The sequence below is a fragment of the Netta rufina genome (genome assembly GCF_964035555.1).
Source record: "Netta rufina genome assembly, chromosome: 3".
NCBI lineage: Eukaryota > Metazoa > Chordata > Aves > Anseriformes > Anatidae > Netta > Netta rufina.
The window spans coordinates 57817991-57833597 of NC_140125.1; the positions used below are offsets into that span (position 1 = coordinate 57817991).

The 15607-nt window shown below is 44.7% G+C and overlaps 1 protein-coding gene across 1 annotated transcript in view; it reads right to left on the minus strand.

Annotated features, from left to right (window-relative positions):
* PHACTR2 (phosphatase and actin regulator 2) overlaps positions 1-15406 on the minus strand; it is an 80683-nt gene extending 65277 nt beyond the window's left edge. The window contains exon 1 of the mRNA XM_084283548.1: positions 15183-15406. Coding sequence (XP_084139674.1) covers positions 15183-15231 — 49 coding nt within the window. The 5' untranslated portion in view covers positions 15232-15406. The remainder of the gene's footprint in view (positions 1-15182) is intronic.
* Positions 15407-15607: the final 201 nt, after the last annotated feature.

A 15607-nucleotide genomic window follows, 5' to 3' on the forward strand; every position in this document is an offset into this window, starting at 1 on the left:
AACTGTTCATATTTTTTCTGTGTGTATAATACCAGGATCCTGAATACAGCTGAAGTTATCTTATTTGCTGTGAGAAAATGGGAGTCGCCAAGTTGCAGCTGACTTTTCTTCAGCATCATGTTTCATTACTCTCCTCATGCCTCGCTGCACAGCACACAGCTGTTTTATTCCCTGCATCTTGCTCCTTATTAGGGCCAGGGTGGAGAAAATCAGACACAAGCTGACATATTTGTCAGCCCAGCTGCTCTTCCTTTACCAAATTAAACTCTGAAGCTCAGGGGCATTTTTCATGAGAAAGGAAAAAAAAAAAAGAAAAAAAGAAAAAAAAAAAAGAAAGGTCCATATGCAATTTGCGATAGGATTTAGTTATACTTTAAATAAAAACAGCATATTCCCTTTCCTACAAAATCAAGAAGTAGCAATTCCATCAAGCAAGCTAGTGGCACCGTAAAACACCACAGAATTAGAGAATCATCTTTAAGCAGATTTGAAGACTGATCTGTATACATGTTGAACTTTATTTTTTCCATTGAATCAGCATTTATGGAAGATGCCCCATGAGCTGCCTCAGGTGTTGAGCCTGGAGAGGTGAGCAGAGCAGGGGCTGAAAGTAGCCTGGGTGCCCCTTCAGGTCTCTGGTCCTGGAGGACTGTGACAAAGTCAGCCAGAGGGTCTCATGGCTTGGTGAGGCCTTGGGTGGGGAGAAGCCATCCTGTCATCAGAAAAGGCACTGAGAACATGCTCAGCTTTTACAGCAGAATTTTCCTTTTCCCTTCAGGGAAAACAACAACTCTAAGAGCACCATAAACACGGCAAATACATAATTGATACATTCATTTCCCCACTTCCTTGTTTCATGCTGTATTTCAGGTCCCCAATTCTCTGCTCTCCATTAATAATAAATGACTTGTATTATCACAGTGCTTAAGAGGTATAGTTATAGATCAGGACCTGTTTGTGACAAGAGCTGTACAAACAAAAAAACAGAGACTGTTTTTACACCAACTCTAACTACAAAATGAAAGAGAAGAGCTCAAACAACAGAGTTCTGATTTTTCAACAAAAATGTTTAGCTCAGCTGTTGCATCTTAAAGATTTTTTAGATATCCAAAAAAAAACCATATGATTATTTGTTTTTGCTTTTTTACAGCATGTCGTTTTCTAAAACCTCTTGCAGTCATACACTGGCATTGAACAATCTTTGTAATCCATAGGCTAAAACAAAGCATCAACTTGAATTTCTGTGAACAAGTTTAAGCTGAATTATTTTAGTGGGAAGTGGGTGAGCATCCCTCAAGCCTCAGAGTAGCTATAAAACACAAGACCCCATCTCGGTCCTGACGATGCATATTCATGCTACACCATCAACATTCACACAGCCCTTAGTTTCAGCAGTGATGTTCGTTTGCCTGGCATGGAGGAACTGCAACCACCCAGCTCTGTCAGCAGGTAGCACTGCTACAAACATGAATATTCAATTCTGCAGTACCTTAGTGAAAAAAAACTTGAAATATTGTGGCCATTGCAAGCAATACAAAAATCAACTTAAAACCAGCTATAAACATGAGTAACTCAACCTCAATATCATTCACTGTCGTACTTTAGTTAACGATAAGATCAAACTTACAGCTACCCTAAACATTGAAAAATTTCAGTATATTGCTGTTTAATGATTCAGAAGAAATAAAATATCATTGGAGAAGTGAAGCGAAGCAAACCAGGATGTCATGGGCCCAGAGATAGCTGAAGTTCTTGAGTATGTTGGAAGTACAGCTGATATTATTGGATATTTCTATAAAACAATCTGCTGGGAAGAGTCAATGTTTCTGGTAGCACATCTTCAGGAGGATAATACTGTATTAAAGAATAACCCACTCATACTTGAAATATAACACACTTCAAAGTGAATTGAACAAGCATAACATTTAAGAACTTACAGAAGAAATTCACACACAATCTTGTGCCAAAGATAGGAATAGGATTAGGCAGTAAGAAGTGTGTATAAGGTTAAGGACAAGGCTCAAATTTTCCCACTTTGTGAGCACTGTGGCCACATAGATCCAGATGAACAAAACTCAGAAGTGTTAGTATATAGTTGTGTGTTTAAAAGGAAGGATTTGTTAAAAAGTACAAAAGCTCGAGTGTCACTGAAAAGTTCTGCAACTATTGCTAGCAGCTCAAACCAGCACTGGAAATTCAACATCATCCCAAGTAAAGTATGTACGCATCAGGGTTCAACAAATTCACTTTGGCTTTACATAAGCTCTCTGAAGTTTTCTTTTTTAAACTACTACCAAATGTTTTCCTAGGGAGGGAACATTATGTGATAGAGCACACGACTGTTTCCAGAGGTCCCTGGGAACGTGAGCCATCTCTTCGAGAAGCCCACAGGAATACATCAGAAAGTGCCACTTGCAGTTTCTTCCTGCCCTGACTGCTCCTCACACTCTCATCATGGGCTTTCACGTGACAGATTTGGCAGTTTGCGGGCACCACAACAGAGAGCGCGAGCTATTTATCCATTCATTTATAAGCTATTTGGATTGGTTCTCCTCCAAAGAAATGAGCCTCAAACGCTGAGTTTCCTCCGGTGGTGTTTGCACCAGTGTCCTTCTCCGGGGTTGCTCCCAGCAGGCTTCTGGGGTGCCTGCTTTCCTGCCTGGCAATAGTTCCCTGTCATTCCCTGCTGTCCGACACAGCTGCACAAAGCAGCCGCAGGGATTGCATCCCGATCGCATTCCTGGCCGGAACACAGCAGGCATCACAGCCTGGCTGTTCCCCCAGCACCCTGCTCACCCCCAGAACAGGAGGCAAAGGAAAGCAAGGAGCCCACAGATGATGGACACCCTTGCTCAGGTGGGTGCTGTAGCTCTGCAGTCTCATTTTCTTGCCTGAAGCCCACTCTGCTCTGTGCTTCCCTGCCTGCCAAAGGCATGGGGCCCCTCCAGCAGCCAGCTGCAACCTGCCTCCCTGAGAAAACACCTCCCAAAAATCCCTCTTTGACACGGCCGAACAAAGCTGATGTGTAACTTCAACTCCAGCTCAACAGGCTTGGTGTAAAAGCAGGTTAGGAAACAGAGAGGCTAACAATTATTTTTTAAAAGAGCGCTTTCAAGCAGCTTGCAAACAAATGACTGCAAGTTTCCTGAGCTCAGGGGAGTGGTTGTGACATTCTGGAAATGAAAAGGAGTGATCAAGGGTTCAATCACTTCTCTTGGCTTGAAAAACGTTTATAATTCCCCCTAAACCTCCCTCCTGCTCGTGCAAACATTCAAGCACTCAGCATTTCCAAGCCCAGCGCTTGCTCCCCAGCTTGCTTCCTTCCACCCCAGCTGGCTGCTGGGCTCGGGCTCAGCGAGAGGGCGGCAATTTTCACCCGGCAGGGACCCAAAAGAGGATGGGCAGGGGACCCCGCACCGCTCCCGCAGGGCTCCTGCCAGAGGTATGCATGATGTAACTAACTCGAAGCTTCTTGGCAAATCTTACGGCAATTTCATGCTTTTATGAATAGCAAGTCACTGGGAACCGGTTCTCTATTTAAAATTTTTCACTTAAAAATAAACCCAAAAGTTTTCAGCTTCGTGTTTGTAAGAGACAGCTTGAGATAGCAACCTCCAAGTGGCAAAGAAAGAAGAAAAGAAAAGGAAAGGTCCAGAGTTTTATTTTTGATTTGTCATGATATCATGAACTTGACCCATAACTTTTGAATGTCTAGTGTCAGTAGTAGCATGGGTACCATTTGATGGCCATGAGGGAACGTATGGGAGCCAGCAGTGACCATATTAACAGGGCCATATAACCTCCTATTTTAAAGGCTGCCCTATGGGGTTCAGACAGGTGTCCAGCAGCAGGAGGCCCAGCTGTGGCAGGGAAATGATGTTAACAGGATCATCCTGCCATTCCCTTCTTCTCATCCAGCTTTGTGCTTTGACTTCACTGCAACAGCTCGGCCAGGTTTCTCCCATTCCCTGCCACACCACCAGCTCTCAAGAGGGCTTCAGACAGACACAGCCCTGTCACACTGAGTGAGGCTCCCGGTCCCACCAGCAAGGCCCATCCAGCTCCAGCACCAGCACTGGCATCCTCCACAGTCAGCACCCCCCTGGTCTTAAACCTGTCTTCAAACTGATTTCAGAACCACAACTGCTCTGTGGCTCACGGCCCTGCATGCTGGCTCTTGGAAAGGACCTTTGTCTCCACGAACTATGTTGATGAACCCACCTATTTCCTGGCTAAAACAAGACAGAGCTTAAATGCAGAGCCGAATACACACAGGCAGAATACTGCCCTTGGTGTGCTTCATACAAGCTGTTGAAAAGAACATAATTGACATTTTATATGGAGTCAAAGGACTTCTGGGGGGGGTTATTTGGTATTTTGTTTATAAGCATGAAAGCACCCGCCAGTAAGAGCAGGTGACTAATGGGTGAAAATGCCTAGTGGACAATAAAAAAACAAAAACAAAAAAACAGAACTTGTCTGTTTGTTTGTTTTTTAAGAACAAAGTTCTCATCAACAATTTCATTTCAGGTCAAATTTAACTTTCACTGTAACGCAGATGGCTCTCTTCTCAGGTAATTACAGCAAGACTAGGTGACACGGAGGGCTGTGTCCACCAAACTAAAGGACCCCATTTACCTCTTGTGGCATCTACCCAGCTTTGGTGAGACCTAAGCAAAACCCTGCTGTAGCAGAATTTACCCTAAATCCACTATATCCTGCTACAGAGGAGCTCTGAGTGCTGCTCAGTGTCTCATGTCCCAGTTATTTAAGTGGTTTTAGACAAAGAACCATTTGCAGTGATCACTATCGGAGCTCTGGCATTTCTGTTTTAACTGATAAGAGACAAGAAATACTTTGAAAAATGTCAGTTTTCTTGAAAAGTTCACTACAGAAGTTTACACAAAGAATATAATATAAATCTTAATCTGATAGTACAAACTTCTACAAATATATGTGACCGCACACACGTCTGTATCTCTCTGTGAGACTCCAGCCCCAATCCTTGGGTTAGAAAAGGAAAGTTCCTGTCCCTATGTCAGGAAAAAAAAAAACAAAAACAAACAAACAAACAAAAAAAAGACAACAAAAAACACACATCAATACAACACCAGCCACAACAGAGATGAACTGATGACTGTCTTTCTCACGTAACTTCACAGCAAGCTGCTGGCTAGAACGGGCTGCTGGAAATCCTCAGAAAAGACTCTTCACTTCACTGTCTCTTCTTGAAGGGTCACCTGGTGCACCGTCTCAGTATTACCCAAACTTCCCAACTCTCTTACCCCAAACACATTCCTTTTTTCTTTACCCCCTAAAGAACAACATTTTTTTTGGCTTGTCTCAAAACTTTTGCTACCACCCCATGTGTAAAAAAAAATAAAAATGCCAAAAATGGTAGGAGCACAAAGTGAGTTATAAAGAAATAGAGTAAGACAAAATAAACCCCTCAAGAATCACAAGTTTTCCTGTGTTAACATCTGGGCATGGAAGTAACTGCTTGAACCAATAAAAATGGGCTATGTGCTGGCATTTATTTATTTTTTAAATGAGATTGAACTGCCTGGTATTTATTTGTTTTAAGAAATGGCTAATTTAATTAGTTCTGCCTCCTCTGTTGTTCCTCCACTCTCCTCTCACTCCCATGTGGAATTTAGTGCATAAAGAGTAAAAAAATAAATTGGAACATAGTAATAAAACCTGTGGCCCCATAAACACAGAGGGTGTGTCAGCTCTTAGGGGTTAAAAAAACCCGGTCTGTGCCACCAGACACCTTTGTGCTGAAGGCTCAGTTCTGCCCTGCTGGTATACAACCCATGAAACAAGCCCTCAGGGAAAAAACAGGTTGCCAATTATGCTAAACAGCAGCATTCCCATCCAGGGACTGTCATGATGTAATTATGTTATCTGCTAAACCACAGGCAGAGTAACAGAGATGTGGGAGGAGAGAGGAGGTTGTTCCCATTGACAAACTAAGGGGATAGCAAGCAAGTTAACCCTGTGCTGTGGCTAACTATCTCCAGATGCAGTCCTCCACCACGATCAACTCGCTTAACGAAGGACTTTATTTGTTTTTTGGTTCATCTCATTTTCTACGGATGTTTCTTGCAGTGTTTTTCTTCTGCGGTTAAGCAAACCCTGGATGTACTGCAGGCTGAGCGACACGGAGAGAGATGTTTTCTCTGCAGGGACAGCTGGCTGAAAGATGTGAATGCAAAAATCCAGGGCCTGACTTTGTTCATTTCTGCTCACTTGGTTACTTGGTCTATAGATTTCAGTTCACCGGGTCTTGCATGCTCTGTTTTTAGTGAGGAGAGAGGATGACAACATTTAATTACCACCCAATGGACATTTTCAGGACTGATTAATGCTCATGGAAGTCTTCAGAGCTGGGAGACACAAACCTTCCTAGTCCATGCCAGGGCAATGAGCTGTGGCCTTCACTCCTGTGTGCTAAGAGATCACACGAATGTCCCCTACCCCACTTCAGGGCAAAGTCAGTGGAAAAGCTTAAATCACCTTGATGCAGGGTTTCAGCTAGCTATGCTTATTCTGCACTAGGACATAGCTTGGGAAACATGCTGTAAGTACTCAGGATGTGTTTTTCAGTTTCAGGTCTCTGTGAATTCCCCCAAACTCCTCCAGCAAAAACTTTTGTTCTCTCTTCAGAATCATGTTCACCATACAGTAAACGTGATGGCACTGTCAAACAACAGGCTTTAAAAGCCAAGCGTCATGGTCATGTAGTTTCTGCAATGCTTTGTAGTTCACATCTCCTTTTTCTTGCTGGCTCATGTTCTGCTACTCTCTCTGACTTCCCTTCCAACTAAACTATAGACCATCTTTCATTTTTGCCTGGTGCTTGTCCAACTCTTGACAACTTGGCTTTATCCACAAACTTCAAGTTGTTCGTGTTATTGTTCACTCACTTGCACATACATAGCTTCTTTCACGTCTCACAAATGGGCCTTATGTAGTTCTTCCATATTCCATTCCCACGTTTCAAAAGTGGCAATATTCAAGTAAGAAACAACAACAGCATTTTCTTCCCAAATTACCAAATCTGTTATCTTCTAAGAAGAGTTGGACCAGCCTTCAAAATTCCGCAATTGCAGTATTTAAGCACAGGAACTACTCTACAATTAGTGAAGTTGTTTTAAGTCACATATGGATTTTTAATACTAATTATTAATACTAGTATTTTCCTTATTTTTATGAATCACTTGAACAATTCATCAGAAGAGGAGGCCCATGCATGATGGTATAACACACAGGACAACAAAACCACTACACCCTTCTTTGTGTCAACATAAAAGAGGCCAGATTAACAGTGTACTAGAACACTACTTCACATTTTCAGAACAAGAATATTCGTAGCATCTGTGCCAAAACCAACACTTCCTTCCACTCAGAAATGCAATAAATTTACAAAACTGCAAGGAACAAGCCAGTAATCTTCAGACACATTGAATACATTTACAGGAAAGGAAATACAGAGCCACTTTTGAGCTATTACCAATGAAATGAATTATAACACATTATATATGTGTACTTTAAATGTGCCCAATTTCTTGGCAATTAATTGTTTGGTGTTTTTACTGCTTGTCTCACAAAGACAGCCAGTATCTAACAATCATTCCCCACCAGCTTATAATGACTTTAAGTGGTTACAAGTCAAACTGCTTGACTGTACCCCACTGAATCTACGTGTTTCATAAAGACGAAATGAAAGTGTCAGTTCTTTGATTACTCACAGGATTTGGGGAGGGGGTGAATGGAGTGGGAGTGTTTAAAGAAAAAAGCCCCCAGGAGGTTAGTTCTCAGCCTGGCTGACTTTATATTGCTTGTTATGACAGGTAAGCTTCAGGTAAGTTGGTCTCTGGGGGCTATAAGCAAGGAAAACATACAAGATAAAAGTCACAAAGCTGACACTCCCTTCTTATTTGCAGCTGCATCATGTTTTTGCCTCAGGATGCTACTGCGTTGGTTAACATCGCCTGCTTGGCAGCCAAATATTAGAAATCTCCACGCGTCCATTAAACAGCAGAGGCTGGAGACCTACAAGCCACACTGAGGTTTACCAGAGCCTCATGGGTCGCAAAGTGCTGGTTAGGAATAAGTATCTCAGGCCTTTCACTCGCTATAGTATCTGCAAAAACTGGCTAGGGGCATATTAGGACGTAACTGGGGCCTACAGCATTGTGACTCCTCCATGAACTGCTGTGCCTTTTGGCATCGGTGCAACAACACACATCGACATAGATTAGGATCTGGGATACATCAGCAGAGGCAGCAGCTTGCTGAGGACAAAGACAAGGACACTGGCACACAGAGCTGGCTTCCCAGACCCAATTTCACTCCCGCTAAGTGCTATTTTATGTAGCTCAGGTAGCTACCAAACACAGGCTTGGATCCAGACCGCTTTCTGTTGCCTGTGTCTGTAGTTGCCTTGATCACCGTTTTCTGCTGGTTTGGGCAGTGAGAGTGTAGACATCTTGCAACACGAATTAAAAAGCACATTTGCAGGGAGGGGTGCAGGTTAAGCTCTAGGAACAGGACTGGCCTTCCTGAGAGCTTGCAGTGGTAGGACAGCGGTACCACAGCCTGGTTCTGTTCAAGGAAACATCACGCAGATTCGCTGGTAGCCAATTATTGGAACCGGGAAGGGAAGAGGCAACACACACTTTGCTGTTTACATCTTTTCAATAAAACTTCATTTTCATAAGGGTATCGTTGTCACAGGCTTTTGTATAAATAGTCAGACCTGCCAAGTAGCAGCGTTATCACAAGTTCACAGTATTATATAGAAGCGTGGCGTCCAACTCACAGATAGCCAATCACCACAAACCAGACAGTAAGTCAGTACTTTCACATTTTTTCCTCATTTCACTTGCATGCAACCTGCCTGCATATCCCTGGCTACCATACAAAATGGCAGTGCAGCCGAGATCCTCATTTCTCCCTAGCTTTTCTTCCCCACTTGCACTGATCATCACGGCTGTTTAAAGCAGTGAGAAAACACAAAGGTAAACAGGACTTTCACTTTGGACAGAGACATTGTTTCCAGATGCCTGAAAACCAGAACAAATTCGTTCCTACGCAGTAGCCTTGTATAAAGGCTGTGAGCAACTCCAGTCTGAAATCAAATTCCCTACTAACGAGCCTCCACGTGATGGAGGGAGGTATCTGCATCATCTGTATAGAGTATTAGTCCAAAACACCGTATGGATTGCAAATAGGCAAGGCTAAATTGATTCACAAAGTGTAATGTTATAACCCAGCTCAGAAAATAGAAAAACAGCATCAAAAACAACAAGAGGTACTCCGGCAAACTTCCACCTCTTTTTTTCCTTTATGCCTAGCACCGGCCCTGCCCAGACACACTCGGATGAAAATCCCTCTATCACACTGTCGCGGATCTCATCAGAAAGAGCAGAGGATCAGGAATCCCACTAGAGAAGGCAATGACGGGACTCTTCAAAAAGCACTCCTCCTCCATATGGGGCTGAATGGCACCTGGTTTGGGCATTTTTGTGGATCAGAAATGTCTTTCTAGCCATTGCTACAAATTACACCTGTGAAAAACTACAGGCAAAAGTAAATTCCAGAAGCAGGCTAAGTATTGGCTGAAGTATTTGTAAATAATGCGTCTGTGATTGCTCCAAAGCATTAAATGCACTCTATTTTTTAATCATCATGTTCTAAAAGAACTAAAGCAAAAAAAAAATAAATCCCAACCCAGCAGTGATTCAGAAGTACTTTTCAGAAATGTTACCACATCTTCATTTTTAACCCTAGAAATGCATCATTGTCCAAAACACCTAAAGGATAACTTTAAGTAGGTAAAAACACATGAAGTAAGGTATTAACATTAAAGCATTTCCTGCTTTTAATAGGTGGGTCTGTGATAGGGCTCAAGCACTGTCAAGGACTTGGGAGATCTTTTTTTTCTCCTTCTGGAGGTGTCTTAGGCCCACTGAGCGATTTCAGGTAAGCTGTCCTGCTTCCTCAGGCTCAGTCTTCCCATTTAAATCAGGGAATATTATGAAAACAACTGGAAAGTATTTTGGAACCTGTAATTAAAAAATGCCATCTAAGAACATTATTATCCATGAGCAGTAAGAAAGCTGAGGCAGAGGATCTAGGAAGGAAGGACAACTGATCCAAGGGGCGGCTAAGATCTTACAGAGTGGGATCAGTTTGCAGCGTGCCTTAGCACAGGGGGCTCAGGAAATGAGAGCTCCTGGGAGCTTCTGGGGGGAAGTATCGGGGTGGTCACCTGGTAACACAGCTCCATACTAACACAGTCAGCACGCTGGGCTTCACAGCCCCGCCGGCACTGACCTCCTTGGGGTCGGTTCTCATTCTCATAGCAGATGAGGAAGATGATGGCTAACACTGCAAACAGGTGATTAGCAACTACCAAACATCAGCACATGAAGCCATCTCAGCCACCGTGCCAGAAAAGAAAGGTCATCTCTGCTGGCAGCAAAAGGGACAACTCTTGGTATCCCTGAAGCAGCTTCAGTGTGAGAAGAGGCAACACACTGCCCCATATATAAACAGTGATTCATTTCACATGGTCACACTTGGACCTTCCCTGACAGTGCAAACCAGAACATGGTTTTGGGTACTGAGACCCACATTTACACAGGAGTTTCTATTATTTTGGTGTTTCAACTCACGACACACAAGGACCAACTTTTAAAAGGTCTAAACACAGATCCCATTAGCAATAGGTGAATTTGTGGTTACCCATTCTGTCTGAAAACACGGGCTTTTGGGGCCTTTGACAAGGTATCTAAAATATCCAGTCCCTCAGCCCAAATTCTGGGTCAAACTGCCCACTTAATTAGTCCAAATCCTGGAGCTACCGCATCTTTGGCCCCATCTGACAACCCAGGTAAGATGAGAAAGAGTTGCCCATGCTCAAGATCCAGAAAAACAGAAAAGCTTTGGATGCAAACTTAGCAGAAACTGAAAACAGATTTCCCTTTACATTGCAGTTATAACTCTCCCAGAACTTACAAAAGCATAAAAAAGGAACAAAAAAGGAATAGGATTCCCAGTGCAGTACTGTGAGGATTCAGCCTCAGAGCCCTCAGTCAATTTAAATCTGGGAAAAAAAAAAAAGCACCAAAGATGATGCTCTCTGCCAAGAATTTCCTCTGAGACTGTGGGCAAGTCATTTAGTGCTTCACCTCAAATGGGACTTGACTCTTCAGCTGAATATCTTGCCTTTCCTTTCTTTAAAGTGCACCAGTAACTGAAATGACCGGCTAACAGGTGTGTTGTGAGTAGCTCAGTGCACTTGTAAATGCTTTGAGATGCCCTGCTGTAAAGTGCAATGATGTCAAAGTTCCTCCACTTTTAAAAGGATGAGAAGCTGGAAGCGAAAAATAAGCTTTATTTTTTTTCCCCCCAATTAGGAATTATTACTACAGGGGCTTTGTCTGTGCCTTCAGATTTGCAGTGGGCTGAGTCAGGATGAAAATTTAAGGCTGTTGCTGAGTATCTCCATAGGAATTGAAATTCTTGCTCCAGCACAGCATCATCAGTAGGGCTCAGAAGTAGCTACTACTGAGGAGTGCTGCTGGAATAACTTCTCTTCCACGACAAACCCTGATAATCAACTAATTTGTCTGTCAACACCTGGAACTGCTGAAACAAACATCAGTTCTCCATTTCATTTCAGAATTAAGATAAGTTTGCACAGTTAAGGCAATTACAATTTCTCTGCACAGACACAGGTGAAGCTGCTGGTTTCTTGTCAATTAAGAGGAAATCCCATAATGCCAAGAGAGATGAAAAAGAACAGTCTGAGAAACATGTTAACTTTTGACCTATGGTAATTATTTCACTGAGTGCCAAAATCAACAAACAACAGGATCCTGAGAGTAACTGCTTTCATCTCATGGGGTGAGCTGGGTGGGAAATGGTTTTCCTGTGCTGTCGAAGTACATTTTCATGTCCTGGAAAAAAAAAAATCTGGTCTATAACAGGATGAACCCAAGCCTGACAATTTGTGCTCTGTTTCTGCTAAATGTATAAGATGAAAGGAACTCCCACCCATCCCACAGTAAACAGACCCATGGACTATGCACGTACGCAGCTCTTTGCAGATCAGTAGAGGGATCTGGCCCCCGTCTTCAGCTCACCCAACTGAACACATCAGGGCAGGAGGTTCTTGAGACCTGCCCTTTACAGCCTGCTCCTTCCCCTCTACACACTCAGCTGTGCTCCAAAGACTCCATACAGAACTGACAGATGCCCTTCTAGGAACACCTGTAGACATGTTTTTACCATGTCTCATTTTTTGACAAGTCATAACCATGAAAAAAAAAATCACCAGAAGTCTTTTCCACCCCATTGAAAATACCATTTTCTTTTTTTTCCTTTAAGTGTTTGCTTTGCAATATGACAATCACGCTTCCACTTGAGGACTCAGCTGTTTGCCAGTACTCTGTGTGGTACTGAATCACCCCAGAACAAACCCAAAAGGAAAAAACGCACAACTCTTATCTTTTGATAAGCTGTTTATCAGAAAGAAGTAATAGCCTTTGCATATGAGAGCTGATAACCCCAAAAAGCACTGAACCCAAGCCAATGAACTAAGAGAGAGCACTTCAATCAAGTCCTGCCAGGCATAGGATAATCACAGAAGAGGAAGGAAGATGAACAAGGACAGTATGCACTCATCCTTTTCCACGTATCTATGCTGTCTTGCTATCACTGGCCAATTCCTTTTTTCTCTTCACAGTTGCAGAGCATGACAAATAACAAACAAGCTTTAGAAAATTAATCTAAATGCCAGAAAAGTTAGAACTGAGGGAGAGGAGGAGCAACAGATTGCCTGCTGAGTGTTCACAGACAGCTAAGACCTGCTTTGCTGTCCATCTACCCATTACAGTTAGGGGAGGAGACCAAAGCCCAGATTCTCCTCACCAAAATACTTGAACACCCACAGTGGACAGCAAACCCCAGGGAGAGAGCATTACTGCACACAAACATTGCATGTACTGGAAGCTGCTGGAAGGCAGTGGGACACAGAAACATGATTCCTTCTCTCTGGATAGAGCTCTGCTCTGGCTGGTGTGAACATGTATTTGCTGTGATGAGAACTTACAGTTTTATAGGAAGGCCTCAGTCTTGCACTTCACCCAGTGGGAAAGTGCCAACAGGACGTCGGGCTGTTTAAATATTTCAGTTTATATTTCCCTTTCCAAGAGTAAAATCTTTTATTTAAAGTAAATCTTTAAAGAAAAGAGAAAAAAAAAAAGCAGGACATTGGATTGTGCTCATACTGAGTATTAATTGTACAGTATATTATATTTATTATAATACCCTTTCAGGAAAAATCTTTTATTTGAGTTTTCTGTATCAAACCATTTTCAGCCTACCAGCCCAGCTAAGGCCCTGCTGTAATTCACCAGTATCGTGCCCAGAAAACAGTCCCTCTGAACCCCACATGGGCACATGAAGGGCATGAGAGAGCAGGATCACAACCCCTAAAGGCTGGCGTGTTTGGGGAGAAGAATGGAGCCAACAGGCAAGCGACTTCTCACAGCTGCTTTTGTTTGGCTCACGAGGGATCTGAATGCACTATTGATTCCTTGGCACTAAAACACTAAAACTGTGCGTACAAGACAGGGATCTCCTTCAACTCTAATCTCTAGCAGCTGTCAAAGACTTAAACAGCTTGTCGTTGGCCGGCATGCCAAAATCAATGAAGATTTTAGGATTCCTTGTGTAAGGGGCGATCAGTCTCAATCGGAAGCAACAGGAGCCAGCCCCCACCCTGACTGAGCTGGACCAAGCATCCCAAACTTCGTGATTTATTGAGCATTCAGGCCATGTCCACACAGCAGATGAGAGAAAATACATAGCTCTGCCCCTCATGAATGTACCTGCCCCAAGGGCTTCTCACTGAGGACGTGCTCTCCCAACATTCCCAATGGGGCTGAACCTGCAGCAGGACTGCTCTTCTGCAAGACCTCCTGAAGGCTCCAGCAGTGTCTGAACCCCATTGCTCTTAAATGGGTGATGACAAACATTTACCAAGGTGACATCATTATAATCTACACCTTCAGATAACAGCCTCTTACTGCTGCTGATTGGAAATATCATTTTCTGTTAGGGAAATATTCAAGGGTGATGTTCTTTTCTTGTAGTTAAACCTACAAATCCAGCCCAGGTACAGTGCAGTCACATTCTGCGGAGACAATGCGAGCCCCACAGCTATGATTTGTCAAAATACAGCCCCCCTCCTACCATAATAACCTCGAAATACACTTTCGCACATAGCAGCTCTGACACATTTTGGTACAGGATGTTTAACAAAAGCTTTTAACCCATACATCTGTTTCCTCACAGCTGTTTCCTCAGTGCCTACCTCGGTACAACCCTAACGTGCTGGCTGCAGGGCGAGACCTTCCGCAAGATTTAGGCATTGGAATGGGCTGCACAGGGAAGTGGTGGAGTCACCATCCCTGGAGATCTTTAAAAGACGTTTAGATGTAGAGCTTAGGGATACAGTTTAGTGGAGGACTGGTTACCTAACCAAAACTGTACTTGAACGTCCCATGAAGAGAAGAAGGAGGGGAGCGGAAGGGGATAAAGGAAGCGTGTTGTACTGTCTCCTAGCAGACAGAACATTCCTACATGAAGAGCAGTGAGAGAACCGAGAATAAAGTTCAGAAGATACAAAGGACTACAATGGGATTTGTTTGTTTGTTTTAAACGAACGCAAGGGAAATAGACGCGGAGGAGAAACGCGTGCAGCGCCGTTTCTGCAGGAAGCCTCAGACCTGGCTGGCACTAACCCAGCCCCTACACCCCATGGCTGCGGGAAGGGACCCCCAGGTCCTTCCTACCTCCAGAAAGCCCCTCCGCAAGTAACCGCGACTCCTCAGTCCCAAACAATAACACTGAGAAGAAGTTCCCCTCGCACGCTCTGCCTTTACTCCCAACAAATCCCGCTCACACCGCGACCCGTCCCGCAGCCAGATGGGCTGGGCGAGGTGCCAGCAACCCTTTCCTCCCCCCTCTTTTTTTTTTTTTTTATTTTTTTAATTTCTCCCCGTTTTCCCCCCCTCCCATCAGTTACCCGGGGAGGGTAGGGCAGGGAAGGAGGAGCCCGTGGCCGTGCCGGGCAGAGGGGCTCAGGCGGCTCCGCTACTCACCGCCGTGCGAGGAGGGCTCGGGCAGCGTGGAGACCGAGGTCTGCCCCATGGCTCGGCCGGGAGGCGCCCCGCCGTCACGCCGCCCTCCGGGGGCGCAGCCTCCTCCTCCGCCGCGGCTGCAACCGGGGGACCGGGACCGGGACCGGGACCGGGACCGGGGCCGGGGCCGCGCCGCCCGCCGGCGGGCGGGGGGCGGCTGGTCCCGGAGCGGCGGCGGCGGCGGTGTCCCGGCGGCCGCCCCTCATGCTGCCGGGGCACGGCTCCGAGCGGGACGGAGGCTCCGGCGCCGCGCCCACCGCGGCCCCCGCCCCCGGCACCGCCTCGGCCCCGCGGGGGCCCTCCCCGAGGCCGGGACGGCAGCCCCCGGCAGCCAGCGCTGAGAAGGGGCAAAAAGGGACACTGGGATCAGCCGAGGGGGAAGGCGT